Source organism: Aricia agestis, chromosome 13 (genome assembly GCF_905147365.1).
Source record: "Aricia agestis chromosome 13, ilAriAges1.1, whole genome shotgun sequence".
Lineage (NCBI taxonomy): Eukaryota > Metazoa > Arthropoda > Insecta > Lepidoptera > Lycaenidae > Aricia > Aricia agestis.
Window position 1 is genome coordinate 13,277,083 of NC_056418.1, and position 22,515 is coordinate 13,299,597.

The following is a 22,515-nucleotide window of genomic DNA, read 5'->3' on the forward strand; positions in this document are numbered from 1 at the left end:
TACGACCCTTATAGAGGTAAGAACGACTATCAACTAGCTCACCTCGAGACGAAAGAACTCGGGAAATATAATGAAGAAAGTTCTACAAAGCCAAACAGACCTCGGGCGATGAAAAACAATAATTATAAGTTAAATACAAGACATGAATTTAACCCATCAATCCCCAAGCGGCAATGCGCTCCTATGATACCTCCTATGGTTTTGATTTTGACTATAGATGACCCGTCAAACATTGATTTTTTTCCATGTGCTATGGTGGGAATATTTTTAAGATATTTAAAGGAAGACACGACAGAGCGATCAAGATCTTATCCTACAACCATTTTTTGTGTGTTTTTGTTCTTTATTGCTTTTATTTAAACTATTGTAGCTAACGTCATTTTGTCCATATTATCCACGAATTCCTATTCGAAAGGTATTGTTTAAGATTCTATTAGGATGATAGCGTTACGAAAGGTAAAAGGGCCACGTAAAACCTTCGGGAGTTGGAGGGATTGTAAAAGGTTGTAAGTACAGAGTTAAACAAATCAGTCGCGTATCGATCCCTCGCATAATACATGAGCCGACGATAACTACGCCCTTCTGGGTTTACTAGCGACCCGCCCCGGCGTCGCACGGGTATAAAATATATAGCCACTGAAAAAATTATTAAAATCGATAGCCTATGATCCTTCACGTGGTCTACTTCTTATCTGTGCCAAATAACATAAAAATTGCTCCAGTAGTTAGCAGTAGTTTTTTTCACATTAGTCTTAGCGTAATAAAATATAACCTTTCTTTCCTCAATAAATGGGCTTCCTCAATAAATGGGCTATCTAACACTGAAAGAATTTTTCAAATCGGATCAGTAGTTCCTGAGATTAGCGCGTTCAAGTTAGCCCTTTCAAATAATTTTCCCCGTTTTTTCCATATTTTCCTCTATTTCTTCGCTCCTATCAGTCTTAGCGTGATAAAATATAGCCTATAAACTTCCTCGATAAATGGGCTATCTAACACTGAAAGAATCATAAAAATCCGTTGCGTAGTTTTAAAGAATAAAGGGAACAAACGGACATGAGGGAAAAAATTCTATACTTACATTTCAAATATAATTTTCACAATATAAGGGAAAATATGAGTAACTAGATAACGCCCGCAACTCCGTTACGCCAAAACTCGTTTATCGTGCGGGATATTTTTCCGGGAAAAATAGTATCCCATGTCCTTTCCCGGGACTCAAGATATTTGGTTTATTAGGTTTGGGCATCAAGAAGTAACAAACATACAAAGTCACAAGCTTTCGCCTTTATAATATTAAGTATGATATGATAAAAATTGTAGAATAGTTTTTTTATCAAAGTGTAACAAACATACTTCTATTATTACAATATTTCACATATTATATAACTGGTGGAGAAAGGTCCTTTTATCCCGTGACCCCTTGGGGATAGCCTCGGTTGTTTATTCTAAACGAGCTTTTGCCCGCGGCTTCACTCGCGTTAAGAAGTATTATCATATACAAACTTTCATCCCCTATTTTAACCCCTTGGAGGTGGAATTGATCAAAATCCTTTCTTAGCGGATGCCTACGTCATAATATGTACCTGCATGCCAAATTTCAGCCAGATCGGTCCAGTGGTTTGGGCTGTGCGTTGATTGATCACCATGTCAGTCAGTCACCTTTGAGTTTTATATATATATATATAGATATTGGAATTTTTAACGTCGCAAGACACGCGCTTAACTTTAATCTTAAAAACTTTTGTTTTATTTCTCTTTGTTTTACAAATATACTTACTTCAAACAAAACTAATTTCACCAACAGTCAATCAAGACCTTTTCCTTCGAAATAAGTATAATTCGTCAAGTTTAAATACGGCAGAAGGTAACAGCTATCCATACTTACAATAGAGGAACAAAAAATGGAAAAAATAATAATTAAAATGTAAGTATTTTAAATGTAAAAAGCAAAAAAGCTTTGATTATTTTGGGGAAAGAAAAAAAAACTCAAAAGTACACTAACCTATCCTAACATTAAATTAATCTGTCATAATAACAGCTAAACTAAACTATAATTTCAGCTCTACAGCGCACAAAGCTTAGCTTAGGATTAAAATACACATTCCTAGTGCTAACAAAGCATTTCTAGATTTCTAGAGCGTCTATTTTAAAACCCTATTCTGTGGTCCGTCCGGTTTTATGTCTATTATTTATAACGCCTAAGGCTGGATTTGACGACCTCTGTGGCTCAGTTGGTGGGCTGTTGGTAACTCAAGCCGGGGGTCGCGGGTTCGAATCCCGCCGACGCGCGACGGAACAAAAAGTTTTTAAAGTTCCTGGGTCATGGATGGATGGATGTATTAAATATGTGTATCAACTATCATATAGTAAAAATCTTATGTAATGTATAGTATAAAAGTATTAAATATATTTCCGTTGTCTGGTACCCGTAACACAAGTCCTTCAGGTACTTACCACGGGGCCAGACTGACGTGGTGTGAAGCGTCCATAGACATTATATTATATAATTCTTATACAATAGTAACACAATAGTTTAAATGTAACGATTCATTTAAATAGCGGCGCGGTCGCGATGTCTTACGCACAATTGCTTGTGATCTGGCGGTGCAGCCTTCAAAGCTCGCTTTTGGGTGGACACTTATAATAAATCGAACCTAAAGCGCTTTGCAGACGACGGGGCGAGGCGGGTCGGTCAATTTCGCCGCGAACCATAGCACAAAGGGAATCCTATTATATTAAACTAACGCGGCGGGCAAAAAGACCGCGCTACAGGTGCCCGGCCGGCAATGGCGGCGCGGCATGTCCGCGGACAAAAAGCCCGCCCCGCCCCGTCGTCTGCAAAGCGCTAAGCTACCTAGAATAAGAAAAATACTATAATATAAACGAGCAGGTAGCTATAGTCGGGACGCGGGTGATGGAGAAATTAGGCTATTGACCTTTAGCCACCTTTCTTTTATTTAATTTAGTCAGTAGAGTTAGCAGTTACAGACAGACACTTTAACATTTTAACACAACGGTGCCTCTTTGAACAACAGCAAATTGACTTTGAAAAAATTATAATATTCATTGTAAACAAAGTAACATCCCAATTTATAGTCTAAACAGAGTATAGAGTACATCGAATCAGCTTTACAAAGGATCCTATTCCCAGGGCGTACTATATTATGAACAAAATAATACCTTATAACAAGCTTGGTATGAATATACAGTGTGTAAAAAAAAGATAATACTTTAGGGTGTGTACGTGTTCCTTGTAGAGAGTTCACTGTGAAAGTAGCAGCGCTGAAAGACCAAACATTTTTTTCACTTTTGTATGGGCAAGGGCCCGAGCGTCACGAGTTTCCCCATACAAAGTGAAAAAAAATGTTGGTCTTTCAGCGCTGCTACTTTCACAGTGAACTCTCTACAAGGAACACGTACACACCCTTAAGTATTATCACTTATTTTTGTTACACCCTGTATATTATAATAGGCTTGTAATAGAACCAAGTACTTACTTTACTATAACTCTTAGAATTACAATAATCCAACTTTTTATGGGTTCGAAGCTTCGATCACTAATATACAAGATACACAGTCCGCGGCAAAAAACGACGTCACTAAAAGAGCACCAAATGCAACATTCTGGTGGACTTTCGATTTAGTAGTGCTCGAACGCTCCGCTGGGAAACATGTCCTAGTGCTCGTTCAACAATTGTAAAAATCATACGTTTAAAACGCAAAAAAAGGATGGAATTTCATATTTCCGGTAAGTATTAATTTTATCCTAATATATTTCATACAATTGTATTATAAATATTGGTATTTAAGAAATCAACAAAAACAGTTTTAAAATTAAGTTGTAAATAAATCAACACGAGGTATAAACCATCTCAATTGCGAATACTCATAATAAATGTACTTATCGTAGTTTATCATGCCCACTTGAAATGTTCGGGTTATACACTGTGTTTCTGTTCTATTTGGTGGAGTCGCTATTAATTATTATTTATTTTATTGAGGAATATATTTTTTTTAGGTTTCCTCGAGATCCAGTTAGATGTGGAGATTGGATATCAGTTATAGCACGGCAAAGATGCGAACAATTTTTCAAGCCGACTTTAGCGAGCGTTGTATGTTCTAAGCATTTATGTTCAATGTATACACGTATATTTTAGTTAACTATAAAATTAAACATATTAGAACAACATAATATTACAAGTAAAAATAATTACTCCACACTTTATACATTAAACTTTGGAAAAATAAAAAAATGGACTATTAAAATTATTACAATCAACAAAAAATGTTGAACAGTTCGACTCCACTCATACTTCACTTCACCCTGTTCCAGCGGCGACGTGCGGCCGTAAAATTATTGAAGTGATTTTTTGGAATTGTAATAATTTAAACTTTAAGACATATGGTCGATGGTTGAATTTAGTTTGAAGCGTGCGTCATTCTTAAAAATTAATTGCTTTGTAAACACACATTGTACATTGTTTTATAAAAAGATCTTTAATAACTATTATTAAGGTTGATTTTAGATAAATGTATACTTTTTTAAACACTTTTCTCGGCGACAGATTTTCGAGAGGTTTTGTATGGGACTGTGTATCTTGTATATTAGTGATCGAAGGTTCGAAGCGATTAACTACATATACTTAGTTCCAACTGAGTATGCAAAATATGATAATATCACCCTTCATACTGGAAACATCTGTCATTTCATTATCAATCGCAGTTTGTATAGTAAGTATAGAAAACGATGAAATCTAACTAGTTTTTTGACAAGGGGGCAATGACCGTTACCGCCAGGTCACAGCATAAGTCTGGCCGCATACGCACTTTTTCCACATACGATTCCCGAATTCGTTTGTATTCGGAATGCATAGTATCAGTAGAAAATACATTAACTGGCGCACAAGTTCGCTTTTTTCAGAACGGATCAATTTCCGCACGCGACACGTACCTTTCGAGTGCATGCCGGCGAGTTCGAAAAAAAAACGAACGTTTGCGCCAGTAGGAAAACGCATACGGAAAATGCGGCCAGCCTTAGGGCGTTTGTGCACTACACGGAATTTTACCGTCCGGCGTCCATACCTTTCATGTTTGCCATATAAATAAGGTAGGAAATCGAGATGCCGCGCCGCGCCGGATGCTAAAATTCCGTGTAGTGCACAAACGTCCTTACGAGAATTATAATAGTAGGGATAACTTAGCCCTATAAAGCTGAGGGTATAGCTTATAAAATAAACTATATCCTCAACTATTTCCTTAGTAGGAGTGAGTTATGTGGAAGTTATATGAACATTTCATTAACATTCCACAAATATACCCAATAGTAATCGTTAACACAAATTCTCGACGGTTCGTGACTCGCCTTATATTCACTAAAATACCACAATACAAACATATACAGAAGAACATCTTCATTGAAGACCGCGAGAGTCAGTACACGAACACATGAGTGTGATTTTAGATGGGAGGAGGAAGGGAGCTTAAAAAATCATCATCATAATATTAATACGCGAACGAAAAACTTTGTAACCCTTTTTACGAAAAATGGGGATACGTAGGTGCATGAAATTTTGCACAGTTATAGTTTATATGGTGATGGAGTGCATTGAACTAATATTATTTTGAAATTATGCTTTTATCATACATTTTTTTAACAAATAAATCATTACACACACTACAACACACCTACATGAGAAATGACAGATTTTTGAGTGACAAGCCTATACATACGAATTATACTTAATGGTTGAAGTCTGTTGACAACAAGTTGACAAATTGAAAATGGATTATAGTTTTTTTTATTGAATCTAAGATACTATTAGACAATGTTTACACGGCCAGTCAGCTGAGTCCCAGAGACAAGAGTTGAAAAAAAATGATAAAGTAAATATTTTTTACAAAATATAGGCAGTAGTCCTAAATATGTCGTTGAAACTAAGGTCGAATTTCGACCATTGGGCGATCTCTAGTTTAAATTAATATGCATTAATACTTGCTTAACGCTTGTACGTTGAGGTAGTTTTATTTCAATGGATCGGTTAAGTTACTCTACTATAAATATTTATATTATACATTCAGTTTACATTTAGGTCATTTTGATAGCTTCCAGACATTTGACGTTTTGTTTTCGATAACGTTTCGATTACGTGACTATAACTAGTATCTAGTATCTACAGCAGCCATATTTTTTTTCTTTTTTTTTATTAAATTACTAAATTCGCATGCGTAAATATTTTACAAAATTATAATCAGAAATAAATACTTAATAAAAGATAAATACTTTACTGAGCCCCAGCAAACAGAATCTTTCGGCTGAGCGAGTGGCCCTCAAGAAGCCTGAGCCTCTCTGAGTTGACACACTCCAGTAAAGCATAGCAGCCATACATATACATATAGCCATAGGTCCTTGGAGCTCTGGAGCTCCTCAAAACCTTCATTTTATTTTTTATTATTAATTCCTTTATTCAAAGCATTACAATATATACAAGAAAAACATGACCTAGTTTCGGTTTATCGGTTTGGGAGAGACGTTCTGTTTACATACTATAATTCACTACTTTATTATAATATTATTTTATGACTTCTCTTACATTACATAACATTTTAAGTTAACAATTACTTTTATTTTTTAAGAATCAAGGTTACACAACATGTTATTATTAATAATTGTATTTCCACTTGTTCACCTGCACATGCATGAATGTACGATGTACATATGCACATGTAGTAGGTATGTACATATACAATAATATACAGTACACCTGTATAATATTATTATTTACCATGGATTTTCTGAGCAAAATAATGACTTTTCGAATACTGTAGTGCCTGGGACAAGATTTTATATGTCCGTATGGGTGCTCAAGCGCATACGGCGTTCTCGCAATATAATCGGCCTAATGATATCCTAGACAAGCGACAAGCGATTATCGTAAACGCCAACGCCAATGCCACAAAATGTATGGGATTTGACATTAGTATTCGCTATCGAAGCGATGACTTATATCAAATCGCATACATTTTATTAGCGTTTACGATAATCGCTTGCTACTTGTCTACTTAGGTGCGATTTCACCAAAGAAATGGAACGCGTTCAAAGCACTCTGAACCGGTTCAAAACGTATAAATACATAACGCATAAACACGATTATAACATCGAAACGCATTTCACCAGCAGAAACGGAACGCTTTCACAGCAAATCCGAGTTTTATCTTCTGAACGCCCAAAGTCCGAAGTTTAACGTCATAAAACCCTTTCAAGCCCTGTCATGGCGGAACGAAAAACATAGACAAAAGAAATGTCAAGATGACAGTTTTGACACATGTGTTTATTAGTTTATGTATTGTTTCTTGCTATTTTGTAGTTAAATTAACGTGAAAAGGCTTTAAAATGATGAAAACATGTAAAATAATCGCGTGACGTCACGTAAACTTAGATTTAATAAAAGCGATCAAAAGAAGCTTGTGAAATCCAATCGAAACAAAACGAGATGATGAACGCGTTCAATGGGAACTAAGTTTTATAAAACTAAGTTTTATGTGTGTTTGGTGAAATCCCACCTAAGGCTGCATCATTAGGCCGATTATATGACGACCTCTGTGGCTCAGTGGTGAGCGCGTCGGTAGCTCAAGCCGGAGGTCGCGAGTTCGAATCCCGCCGACGGAACAAAAAGTTTTCAATGTTCCCGGGTCTGGATGTATATTAAATATGTGTATGATATAATAAAAATCTTAAATATATGTATAGTATAAAAGTATTAAATATATTTCCGTTGTCTGGTACCTGTAACACAAGTCCTTTAGGTACTTAGCACGGGGCCAGACTGACGTGGTGTGAAGCGTCCATAGATATATATATATATATATATATATATATATATATATATATATATATATATATATATATATATATATATATATATATATATATATATATATATATATATATATATATATATATATATATATATTGCGAGAATGAAAATAGAGAGGAATGAACGATTCAATACGTCTGGGACCAATGTGCGGGTTTCCTCACGATGTTTTCCGTCACCGTACGAGCGTCCGTATTATGTACTTGAGATATGTAGGTAGCTCTACCATGAGTTTACAGCTATAGTTTTTATCGATACTCGATACCGACTACGTACATTTTTAGTATGGCGATTTTAGTTCCGCAAGTGACCGCTAGAGGCGCTGTAAGATTTGCCATACTAAAAATTTACGTAGTCGGTATAGAGTATCGATAAAAACTATAGCTGTAAACTCATGGTAGAGCTACCTACATATCTCAAGTACATAATACGGACGCTCGTACGGTGACGGAAAACATCGTGAGGAAACCCGCACATTGGTCCCAGACGTATTGAATCGTTCATTCCTCTCTATTTTCATTCTCGCAATATATATATATATATATATATATATATATATATATATATATATATATATATATATATATATATATATATATATATATATATATATATATATATATATATATATATATATATATATATATATATATATATATATATATATATATATATATATATATATATATATATATCTATGGACGCTTCACACCACGTCAGTCTGGCCCCGTGCTAAGTACCTAAAGGACTTGTGTTACAGGTACCAGACAACGGAAATATATTTAATACTTTTATACTATACATATATTTAAGATTTTTATTATATCATACACATATTTAATATACATCCAGACCCGGGAACATTGAAAACTTTTTGTTCCGTCGGCGGGATTCGAACTCGCGACCTCCGGCTTGAGCTACCGACGCGCTCACCACTGAGCCACAGAGGTCGTCATATAATCGGCCTAATGATGCAGCCTTAGGTGGGATTTCACCAAACACACATAAAACTTAGTTTTATAAAACTTAGTTCCCATTGAACGCGTTCATCATCTCGTTTTGTTTCGATTGGATTTCACAAGCTTCTTTTGATCGCTTTTATTAAATCTAAGTTTACGTGACGTCACGCGATTATTTTACATGTTTTCATCATTTTAAAGCCTTTTCACGTTAATTTAACTACAAAATAGCAAGAAACAATACATAAACTAATAAACACATGTGTCAAAACTGTCATCTTGACATTTCTTTTGTCTATGTTTTTCGTTCCGCCATGACAGGGCTTGAAAGGGTTTTATGACGTTAAACTTCGGACTTTGGGCGTTCAGAAGATAAAACTCGGATTTGCTGTGAAAGCGTTCCGTTTCTGCTGGTGAAATGCGTTTCGATGTTATAATCGTGTTTATGCGTTATGTATTTATACGTTTTGAACCGGTTCAGAGTGCTTTGAACGCGTTCCATTTCTTTGGTGAAATCGCACCTAAGTAGACAAGTAGCAAGCGATTATCGTAAACGCTAATAAAATGTATGCGATTTGATATAAGTCATCGCTTCGATAGCGAATACTAATGTCAAATCCCATACATTTTGTGGCATTGGCGTTGGCGTTTACGATAATCGCTTGCTACTTGTCTACTTAGGTGCGATTTCACCAAAGAAATGGAACGCGTTCATACATTTTTAGTATGGCGATTTTAGTTCCGCAAGTGACCGCTAGAGGCGCTGTAAGATTTGCCATACTAAAAATTTACGTAGTCGGTATAGAGTATCGATAAAAACTATAGCTGTAAACTCATGGTAGAGCTACTGAAAATGCCCGGTACACCACCCGGGATCGAACGTGCATCCTCTGCGAGTGCGAACCAAAGGTCTACTAAGCCACGGACGCTCTGAGGAAGGATTAAAACACGCAGTAATAAAGTTCGCCAGTAAAATAGGTCAAGTGCTACAAGTAACAGCGTTTCAATTCCAACTCCAATTAGTCAGCAGATAAGTTTTGTAAAGCTAGGTTTCAATTTGTTACTTAAGTCGATTCACAAAATCCATACTTGTTATTGTTTGTGTAATTTGGTTCGGCACGAATGGGCTGGCTTGATCGGAGAAATACCACGCTCTCACAGAAAACCGGCGTGAAACAGCGCTTGCGCTGTTTTTCGCCGAGTGAGTGAGTTTACCGGAGGCCCAATTCCCTTCCCTATCCTCCCCTATTCCCTTCCCTTCCCATCCCTACCCTCCCCTATTACCCTATTCCCTCTTAAAAGGCCGGCAACGCACCTGCAGCTCTTCTGATGCTGCGAGTGTCCATGGGCGACGGAAGTTGCTTTCCATCAGGTGACCCGTTTGCTCGTTTGCCCCCTTATTTCATAAAAATAAAAATAAAAAAATACTAATATTATAAATGCTGGACGTGTCTGTCTGTCTGATAACCTCCTCACGCCTAAAGTGCTAAATCGGTTCTGCTATGTATGGAAATAGAGGAATATGTATGGTGGTATGGAGATACTTTGAGTCTCGAGAAAACACATAGTATGCTTTTCATCTCGGAAAATGTACAGTTCCCACGCGATAAACGCATTCTGGCACAACGGAGTGTTATTATAGTCATGAAATAATGCAGTTCCGATGCAGTTTTAATATCGTTCCGCGTAAAAGGCTTTTAGTTATAGCTCTTCTAAGATACGATAGTCTTTAGTCAGTCTTAACAATTATATGAGACATGACATGAGACAGGAAATAGAAACATAAAGTCTTTTTGACGAACTCGTCTAAAAAAGCTGTTGGTCGTCGAACGAGGTAGTAAAATCGTCATACTAAGTAATAATTTTATAAAAATAAAAAAATAAAACCAAATTTAAAATTTTACGTAAGTACTTAATCGATTTTGATAAACTTGCAGTATTCAACAAAAAAGGATTACTTAAATCGGACTTGTAGTTCCGGAGATAATTATGCGAACACAAACATAAAAATATACATACATTTATACAATATACAGTATACACACACACAGATAAAACTTTTGAAATTTTGCACATTTGTTCAGACGCTGTTACAGACTAACATACGAAAAATGGGCAGTTCTAGAAATATTACATACGTACGGGTCGAATTGATAACCTCCTGTTTTTGAAGTCGGTTAAAAACCGCTCTTCGATCGAGCTGATCGCCCATTTCCAAACAATATTATTTCATAATGTCAAGGTTACTAGCTGGCTATGTCATATCGCTTTGGCTCTGATACGGGACATGTAAGATTGAATTAATCGTGTACAGTACAGCCTCCAGTCGATAGCTCAGTTTTTACAACATCCGTTACGATATCGCCGCACGATATCGGGGAAGTCTGTGTATCATTTATGCGGAAGTAAATAAAGAAATCATGGTTATTACTATGACTAATTGTTTAACTTTTAAATTAAAAACTATACTTTTAAATTAAGACTATATTATGTTTAGTTGCAGCGAATCCGATTTTTCTGGATTTGATGAACACATAGATTAAAATTGTAATCCTATGCTCTTTCTGAGGTATTTCCCTTGCTTACAAAAATGCTCGGGATTTCTCAAACATTTTAGGCTGGATTTATAATACATAATATAATTATGTGTTCAGCCGAACGCGCGGTTTGGTAGCTTCATCGCGAGATGACAAGCAAAGTATGTATATTTAAATGACATACCCGAAAAAGGGCGGACGCAAACAAATCCAGTATTACCTACTTAGTACTTAATATCGTGTCAACGGGTAAATATCGTGTCGCATGGCGTGAAAGGCTCTTTGAAGGCTGAAGCCCAGGGGAGTTCTCAAACGCCTGACACTTCAGATTGTGTTACACCGATTGTTGTGTGCCTTGGGTAAAGATAAAAATAGATTTGGTTCAACGACATCGGTAATTTAGTCAAAAAAAAAATATCTATATCATAAATCCAGTTCAGATCCCACCAGTGATTCAATCCGGCACTGCTGCTGTAATATTGCTTCTGGAATAAAGTTAACGGGTACTAAAACGCACTGGAAAACATTGTATTCCAGAACAATCCAGTGCCCGTTTTCAATATTCCAGTAGCAATCCAGTTCTGAATTGGAATAATATAAACCGGCTATAAGCTTGACGACTTACATTATTTGTAAAGAAATGTCTTCAATGTATGAAATTTTGTTACCCACTTCATGCTTTGAACGAAGAGAACGTATTTTGTAGTGCCTGGTACATTATAAAGATATTTTTATATTTGTATGGGCAAAGTCATGATGCTGATGAAGTCTTTCAGCGCTGCTACTTTCACAGTAAAATCTATATCAGTGGAACACATCCTAAAGCAATAATGCTTTAGGATGTGTGGAAAACTAAGTGATAACACTTAGTTTTGTTACATACGTATACCTATAAGATAGAGAACCTGCCTGCCTTACTGCCGCACTGAGAGTAAAACAAATGCTACGAATAATAAAAACTATGTATTATTCGTAGCCATGGGCGTACCGTGGGGGGGGCAGGGGGGGCATTTGCTTGCAATACAATATTTTTACAACTAAAAATTATTAATTTTTTATTCTTTATAAACACCTAGCTTATGAAAAATCTGATTTGCCCCCCCCCCTGGCCCAGAACCTGGGTGATTTGCCCCCCCCCCCCTGGCACCAGAACCTGGGTAATTTGCCCCCCCCCCCCCCCTGGCCCACCAACACCACAACCTGGGTACGCCCATGTTCGTAGCTTAAATTAATTTTAATTTTTGACATAAGATTCATACATTGTCTGTCAAACTCCATTAAATTAAAGGTTAATCATAATTAAATATCTCTGAGTAAGGCGGTTAGACGTCCTAAAATAATGTAATCAATACTTACTACGTACTTACAAAATTGACTCCTACTAGATTTCTAAGCAAAAAAATTTTGGTGTAATCTTGAAGGTCGTTGAATAGTCTTTAGAAGTCGACCTCCGCTGCGGTCCACTTACCGTGAGAAGGGTCCACTCGGCGAACGTTTAGCTATCTTTATGTATCTTTATAATAATAGCTGACGTTGTTTTCCCATATTAATTATTTCTAGTATCAATTTATAAAAAGTAGATAAAAACCTATTCTCAGGCCTAACGAATGTACGCACAAAATTTCATTAATATCTCGATCGTGGGAATAGCAGACACAATAGATTTTCAATTGTTATTTGACAGCCGGGTGCCGCCTGGGGAATGATAGTTTAAAATCGATCATTCGTTCGTTGGAGGAGTTTGCCCACCAACACTGCGAGTGACACGAGAATTTTATATATTTAGGTACTAGCTATCCCGGGCCCCGGCAAACGTTTCTTTGCCATATAAAGCATAAAGTTAATATACCTAGCGGAATATATTAACTTTATGATATAAAGTATTAATGTCTTTAAAAGCTTTTATTTAACTTGCTCTGTATGTATGTAAGTATGTATGTTACGGTGGAATTTTGGAACTCAATTTTGAAGTAGATATATTTAACCGATTGAGCTGAAATTTTGCATACACGTTTAGTTTGGATGACCATGCACGACCATCCATGATGGCGAAATAGTTATTTTCTATGCAGTCCTACAATATGGATATTAAATGAAAGGGCTTTTTGAGAGTAACTCGGAAAAGAAAATAATGTCATTCTACATCCAAAATGGCGGCGCATCCAAGATAGGGGAATAGTTATTTTTAATGCACTACTGCAATATGGGTATCAAATGAAAGAGCTCATTTAGAGTATCATGAAAACGAATGTACTGTCATTCTACATCCAATATGGCGGCTCATCCAAGACACGGGAATACATAGTTATTTTTAATGCACTTCTGCAATATGAGTATCAAATGAAAGGGCTCATTGAGAGTAACTCGGAAACGAATGTAATGTCATTCTACATACAAAATGGACGCTCATCCAAGATAGGGGAATAATTCGTTTTAAAGCACTTCTGCAATAATATGGGTATCAAATAAAAGGGCTCATTGAGCGTCGTTGTGTCGTGTCATGTCGTGACGTGACGTGTCGTGACGTGACGTGACGTGACGTGACGTGACGTGACGTGACGTGACGTGACGTGACGTGACGTGACGTGACGTGACGTGACGTGACGTGACGTGACGTGACGTGTCGTGTCGTGTCGTGTCGTATCGTGTCGTATCGTGTCATGACATGTTTTGTCAAGTCAAATCCAGTCTGGTTTTAGACAATTTTTGTTAAGTGAAATTTAAATTTTTAGTCATGTAGAAATAAACGGAATATTTAAACAACTCGCTAGATATAGACAGGGTTTTTTCACTGATTAAAATCAAGTACGATTTCTTTAAAGGACTTAAGTTAATCAGATTTTAACAAATTCTTGAAACAAAACAAAACTAAGAACAGACTAACAGGCTAATAAATCTACCCAGAGATATCTAAAAATCAAAAAATAAATTATATTCAAAAAACTTTTTGAAAAAAAGCTTTTATTTTAAAAACACTCTTAAAAGACGAAAATAAATTTCTCCTTGAAATGTATATTAAGGTATAACCTCAATATACTGTAAAATTTGCATGATAAGAAAAGCTTGTCGCGAAACTTAACGATCTGTCAGTATTTAATAAATGTATTGAAATAAAAAATATAATATCAATTTAATCCTAATTAAATTGGTAGCTACCCTGGTAGTTTATTCACAAATCGCGCGACAAGCTTTTCTTATCATGCAAATTGTACAGTATATTGAGGTTATACCTTAATATACATTTCAAGGAGAAATTTATTTTCGTCTTTTAAGAGTGTTTTTAAAATAAAAGCTTTTTTTCAAAAAGTTTTTTGAATATAATTTATTATTCATGATTTACTTCGATCACTAATATACAAGATACACAGTCCCATACAAAACCTCTCGAAAATCTGTCGCCGAGTAAAAGAGTTTAAAAAAGTATACATTTATCTAAAATCAACCTTAATAATAGTTATTAAAGATCTTTTTATAAAACAATGTACAATGTGTGTTTACAAAGCAATAAATTTTTACGAACGACGCACGCTTCAAACTAAATTCAACCATCCGCGTATATGTCTTAAAGTTTAAATTATTACAATTCCAAAAAAGCACTTCAATAATTCTACGGCCGCACGTCGCCGCTGGAACAGGGTGAAGTGAAGTATGAGTGGAGTCGAACTGTTCAACATTTTTTGTTGATTGTAATAATTTTAATAGTCCATTTTTTAGTTTTTCCAAAGTTTAATGTATAAAGTGTGGAGTAATTATTTTTACTTGTAAAATTATGTTGTTCTAACATGTTTAATTTTATAGTTAACTAAAATATACGTGTATACATTGAATATAAATGCTTAGAACATACAACGCTCGCTAAAGTCGGCTTGAAAAATTGTTCGCATCTTTGCCGTGCTATAACTGATATCCAATCTCCACATCTAACTGCATCTCGAAAAAACCTAAAAAAAATATATTCCTCAATAAAATAAATAATAATTAATAGGGACTCCACCAAATGGAACAGAAACACAGTGTATAACCCGAACATTTCAAGTGGGCATGATAAACTACGATAAGTACCTTTAGTATGAGTATTCGCAATTGAGATGGTTTATACTTCGTGTTGATTTATTTACAACTTAATTTTAAAACTGTTTTTTGTTGATTTCATAACGAAATACCAATATTTATAATACAATTGTATGAAATATATTAGGATAAAATTAATACTTACCGGAAATATGAAATTCCATCCTTTTTTTGCGTTTTAAACGTATGATTTTTACAATTGTTGAACGAGCACTGGGACATGTTTCCCAGCGGAACGTTCGAGCACTACTAAATCGAAAGTCCACCAGAATGTTGCGTTTGGTGCTCTTTTAGTGAGGTCGTTTTTTGCCGCGGACTGTGTATCTTGTATATTAGTGATCGAAGATGATTTATGATTATTTAATTAATTTTTCAACCCTAACCTTTTATACGTCCGTGCCCTGACCCTTTTTTTCACACTAATATAAAGCATTCCGCCCGAATTATTTTATTGAAGTGACTAAATAAGCGTGTTACCATGGCAACGTCCATCGCTATCCCGTCGCACAAACAATGGTCACCGTCAGTCTCGAGTTGTAATAATTTACCAATACTAGAGATCGCCCAATGGTCGAAATTCGACCTTAGTTTCAACGACATTAGGACTACTACGTTTAATTTGTATAAAAATATTGACTTTATCATATTTTTTTCAACTCTTGTCTCTGTTAAAAAAATGTATGATAAAAGTATAATTTCAAAATAATATTAGCTCGATGCACTCCTTCACCATATAAACTATAACTGTGCAAAATTTCATTCACCTACGTTTACGCATTTTTCGTCAAAAGGGATACAAAGTTTTTTACTTGCGTGTTAATATATAGACTTGTTCAACAAATGCACTTATCAATATAAAAAGTACCCAGTAGCCGATTCTCAGACCTACTAATATGCATAATATACAATTTGGTAAAAATCAGTAAAGCCGTTTCGGAAGAGTACGGTAATTAACATTGTGGCACGAGAATTTTATATAATATTAACTAGCTGAATCCGCGCTTACTAATAATAGCCAACCAATAATAATGAACATCAATGCCTGTACAATAACAATGCCTATAATCACGTGGCGAATACGGGACCACACAATCATCTGATAACAATAATTTATGCAACAGGAATAATATTTATTACTACTATTCACTGATAGGCAATTTATGACTTTCAAATTCAAATTATTTTCAAATTCAAATTCTTTATTAAGCATACAATAATATACAATAGTATAAAAGCTAGGTAGCGTACATCACGTCATCTAATCATGGGATTAGATGACGTGATTGCCATAACACAAGTTTTACTTAGCATGGGCTAAGTAAAACTTGTGTTATGGCAATCAGACAACGGATGCACGCCGAACAATTTTATCCTAATATATATTATTTACACATTCACACACACAATCACACTACACTTTATCACGTAAAGTCTCTTTCGGCCACGTGATGCGCGCTTCGTTCGGGAGCCTCCCCCGGAACTTATGAGTATTATTCTCAAATCTATAGCAGTAGTCTAGTATTGAAAGCAGACATCACCATAATATTAAGTCTCTATTTAAAAATATATAGCTGACCCGACAAATGTTGTTTTGTCATATAAATTATTTCTAAGTAGTATCAATAAAAAAGTAGATAAAAAACCAGCCAAGTGCGTGTCGGGCCACCCCCAATATAGGGTTCCGTAGTACCGCTAGTTTTTGATAATTTTTGTACGGTTAATGAATGTACATTTATAACGTGTTTAACACTAGTAACAACATCATTTCTGTTACGTTTAAAAGAATTAGAACGAAAAGTTCCTTTATATTTCGGCGAATATATTTTTTTTAGTTGATCGACTTTTACTCAATAAGTTATGAAGTCTTCTTAGCCGTGATAATTTTAACTTAGGGCACTGGACTCTAACGATTTTTCCGCTTTGAAATTTCATAATATTTCACAAAATCGAAAAATGATCTATGATTACTCGAACTTAATATTTTTAACAAACCTATCCAACGACAACCCACACATGGTGGGGTGGACGCGAAAAAAAAAATCATCTCCACTTGATGGACAGGGGTGGTACTATAAAAATATTTTTATAAGATTTTGTATACCGTTTAATCGGTATTAGTAATATCTGCATTCATGCCTAATTACAGCTTTGTAGGTACAGTCTCTGAGTAAAACCGCGTACAGACAGACCGAAACTATAAGGGTTCCTTGTTGACTACGGAACCCTAAAAACCTATTTTTAGCACTAACGAGAATGTACATACAAAATTTCATTAAAAAAGGTTGAGCCATTTTGGAGGTGTTCGCGAACACTGACACGAGAATTTTATTTAATTGATAGAACACATAAAAGGATTGACTTGTATTTCCGTAACATTACTGCTTCTTTCTAAAAGATACTTACTAATTAAAATGTCTCGTTCGTATACAAAATCTTAGTACTTTGAGAGCAGTCTTTTATTTGAGGAATTGGCAACTCTAGCGTAGTAATTACAGCGCTGTCTTGTAACGTGTGGGGGCTGTTTGTGTGACTATTAGCTATTAGCTTAACTTTATAACTTTGAAAATTAAAGCTTACACAAGCATGATTGAACATGAATTCTATGAGGTTAAATTGTCAACGTGCGGCACGTGCCGACTGGACGTCAAAAAAAGAGTGCTGCTGTCATGTATCACACGTCTCTTTTTACCACGCAGTGTTACTGATAGTGACATCTCGCTTGCTCAGGCCTTTGTTTCTCTATTCCGCTAGGTATATTAACTTTATGGTCATAACGCGACCAAATTACGCAGGTCCGTCAACTGCCTGAATCAACTTCTCTGACAGTACAAAACTGCGACGTGACGTCACGACACTATTTTGCAAATGTCACGCGATATTGTCCCCTAACGACGCAATAATATATTTTTGATGGAACCGTCGATCTCAGGAAGCTGCCCGTTTACAGCGGAATGAAAAGTGTATCAAGCATTTAATATCATGAGCGCTTACATTTCAAAAGTATAAAAAAGAAACAATGTAAAGAAAATATACTGTTTAATTGAAAAATTACAAAGAAAAAATACTTACTTATATAATATTCTAACGCGGTAATCGAACCCACAAACTCTCTAAAATCTCTAAAATCTAAACCATTGATCCACGGAGGCATTTCATATTCCTTTTGTTTATTTTGAGACCAAGAATAAGCCAAAATTTTTACAATCGGTCCAGCTATTTTAGGGGTTTAAGAAATATTCAAATTGAAATCTATTTTTAAATAAGACGTTTTGTCAAATAGGGCTCGAGACTCTTAAACTTTCAAGTGTACTTTGGCTCGTTGTACCAGAGTAGACAGAATTATAGAGTATACCGACTTAGAACCATAAACCTATAATTGTCTATGCTTAGAACCATCTTAGAACTGATGTTGAAATTTTTAAATTTGACGTATTATGACGAAAATCGTCGCTAGGGTTGTTAACTTGTTACGTACGAATTTAAAACTATGACATATTCGCTGGACGTGTTCCTCTTTGGTAGTATTATATTGTGTTTTAGCACATGCGATTAAAATTGTCAGAATCCAATTTTGAAATCTTTATTTTAAATATTTAAAAATAAATTATATCAGCCAGCGCGAGGCACATTCCGTTCATAATCCTAGTGAAACCCGACGAATTTGACAGATATTGAAACCTGTCCGTCCGTCTCTTTGCAGTCGAACTACTGGTAGTTATGTCCATCGATTAAATTGATTCATAGGCAGTTGGCGGACCTACGTAATTTGGTTGCATTATATCAAATCCAGCGGACAGATCACGACTAACAATGAATTGACATAACCCAACCAAATGACGCAGGTACGCCATCTGCTATGAATCCATTTCTTCGATGGTACATTGAACGAAGATGGCTATAATATTGAAATTGCTTGTCGAGCTGTGCGTGTCTGTTTATAATTCAGTCAATTGCCGCTCAATAAGCAGGCCTTGACAATACAAAATACTATTAGGCTATAGGCTAGGCTTTCGTTGCGCTTGTTAGTTTTACTTCCGCTAAACTCTTTATCTTTTTTTTTTATGTAGTAAGAGGGCAAACGAGCAAGCAGGTCACCTGATGGAAATCAACTTCCGTCGCCCATGGACACTCACAGCATCAAGAGCCGCAGGTGCGTTGCCGGCCTTTAAAGAGGGAATAGGGTAATAGGGGAGGGTAGAGAAGGGAAAAGGGTAGGAGATTGGACCTCCGGTAAACTCACTCACTCGGCGAAACAGAGCGCAAGCGCTGTTTCACGCCGGTTTTCTGTGAGCCCTTGGTATTTCTCCGGTCGAGCCGGCCCATTCATGCCAAAGCATGGCTCTCCCACGTTAAAAGCTATTTGCGTGCCCGTGCGAGTTTCTTACGCCGGTTCTTTTCGCCGGGCTAGTTCCCCAACCGGTGGTAGGCAACATGTAGATTGTAGACGTTCTGAGAACATTAATTGTTTCAATTTTTTTCAGAAATAAAACGTTTTTATTTTATTTTTTAATTATTTCTGTTTCCGGATCAACTCTTAACAACTCTTTTCATACTAGATGACGCCCACAACTCGTTTGCGCCACAATTCATTAATCACGTGAAAACCGTAAATTTTTCAAGGATAAAAAGTAACCGTACCGGGACTAAGGTACCTTCATGCCAAATTTCAGCAAAATCGGTTCAGCAGTTTGGGCTTGTCTTCCAAGGCAGTCTTACAGACAGATTTCTTTCGCATTTATAATATTAGTATGGAGATATATGCTTGGCGATAATGTCTACTACAATGCAATATAATACTATTATATTGCATCGTATTAGATATAATCGTGGTGCAACATTATTATAAGTATTTTTTTTGTAATTGCATCATTTTTCTGACGTTGAATAAGCTATCAGCTAAGCGTCATCGTCCAAAATACTGGGCACGCTAGAAAACACTTAGAAACAAATTCCAATGTATAGTGTTTATAAACGTACCAAAATATTACTATCTTATCTAATAAAACTCAAATAAATTATGTTCATATTTTATCGCGTAACCTTGTAAAAGTAAAATAAAAAAATACGTGAAGCACTCGGAGAATGCCGCGGGTTTTAACTCAGGCAATTATAATTCGCATACGTTCACACGCACACAAACACCGTGCCGACGAGTTAGGTTTATTTTCGTAACGGAATTTCTTGATTCGGGCGCCGCACTCAAAGCCCTAAATAATGCAATAGCTTAATAAAACGCATCGTATAGTTATTCAAGGTCGGCTGTTTTTGTCTGTCGCGTGACTTTTCAATATGCCAGGCAAAGACACGTATAAGTAGGTATATTAATTTGATATAAAATATTTTTATTAAGTACTAAGAAGGAAAATAAACAAATTATTAAAACTTTTACATGTCTACAAAAAATGTAAATAAATTATATAGAAAAACTTACTGTAATCACCAATCTCTTTCTTCGTTTCGTACACCAATTTTGTCAACAGTTGAGAACTCATTTTCAGTTTATTCACATTCACACCATATCAACTTTAAAATCGCTTAAAAGTTAAAAGTCATTAAGTTTGTGTAAGTCATTATTAAAGTGCACTATAAGACGAAACTGGTAATACTCGACGAAAGTAATAATTCTCGACGAAAGTAATAATACTCGACGAAAGTAATAATATTCGTCACCCGTAGCACTCGTCGCTACGGCATAGCGTGCGGCTACGCCCGTAGACGCTGTAGCACTGGCTACGAATGTACGCGCGAAGTTTTACTTACAACTTTTTCTAGTACTAGAGATCGCCCAATCAGAGTAGACAGAATGATAGAGTATACCGACTTAGAACTGATGTTGAAATTTTTAAATTTGACGTATTATGACGAAAATCGTCGCCAGGGTTGTTAAATAGTTACCTACGAATTTAAAACTATGACTTATTCGCTGGACTTGTTCCTCTTTGGTCGTATTGTTGTTTGTGTTTCGGCACATGCGATTAAAATTGTCAGAATCCAATTTTGAAATCTTTGTTTTAAATATTTAAAAATAAATTATATCAGTCAGCGCGAGGCACATTCCATAATCTTAGTGAAACCCGACGAATTTGACAGATATTGAAACCTGTCCGTTTCTTTGCAGTCGAACTACTGGTAGTTATGTCTATTGTGGGCCAATGGTCGAAATTCTACCTCAAAAAATAATTAAATTATAAATTTCAAATTTCAACGCTTTCCCATTGATATTCTATTGTCTAAATAATTATATATTATATTGACTTTATTATTTGTTAGACAGGTTGGGAGCATGAAATTGTTGTCGAATTGTTTTTAGTTAGTAACAATTTTAAGCTCCACTTAAGCCCGGCCGCACATTGTCCGAATTCTGATCAGAAACAGTTGAATTTCGCCGGACCGCCACCCCGCACACTATCTGAAATATCCTTCCGGCGAGTTCGAGCTCACTCGGCTCAGTACAAAATGTAAGAGACAGCGCGGACGTTCAACTGTTTCTGATCAGAAATTTCGGACAATGTGCGGCCGGGCTTAAAGCTTTCTTGTATCACAGTGTTTTTCAACCTGTGGGTCGCGACCTGGGGGTTCGTGAAGCTTCTGATCGCCAAAGGTCGAAAGAATTATTTCAATAGAAATAACAATAAGGAATAAAACAATTGATATATGAAGAGAATTTTAACAAAATATTAATAAACATACAAACACTAGCTATTTGACCGAGGTTCGCTCGGTATTCGATGAAGATGACATTTTCTAAAAATGATTCCTAGCTAGATCGATTATTTATCGCCCCTGAAACCCCCTATATACTAAATTTCATGAAAATCGATGGAGCCTATTCTGAGATTCCAATTATATATATACATAAAGATATAAGATACATACATGATAAAAGAAACAAAGAGTGGGGAGTCGTGAAATATTTTTCACACCAGGTAGGCCACATCTTAAAAAACACTGTTATTTACATGTTTTTGGTTAGAAAAACTTAATTTCTGTGTTAAAAGTCTACGTCTGGAGTCTAGACATAAAATATTTGTAACGGTGCCATAAAATGTTTGATTAGAGAATATCAAGTGTTTC

The 22,515-nt window shown here is 35.8% G+C and overlaps 1 protein-coding gene across 1 annotated transcript in view; it reads right to left on the reverse strand.

The window, feature by feature from the left end:
• The window catches only part of LOC121733204, a 149,256-nt gene extending 128,287 nt beyond the window's left edge, over positions 1 to 20,969 (reverse strand). The window contains exon 1 of the mRNA XM_042123380.1: positions 20,873 to 20,969. Within this exon, the coding sequence (XP_041979314.1) occupies positions 20,873 to 20,933 (61 nt within the window). The 5' untranslated portion in view covers positions 20,934 to 20,969. The remainder of the gene's footprint in view (positions 1 to 20,872) is intronic.
• Between the last annotated feature and the right edge of the window lie 1,546 nt (positions 20,970 to 22,515).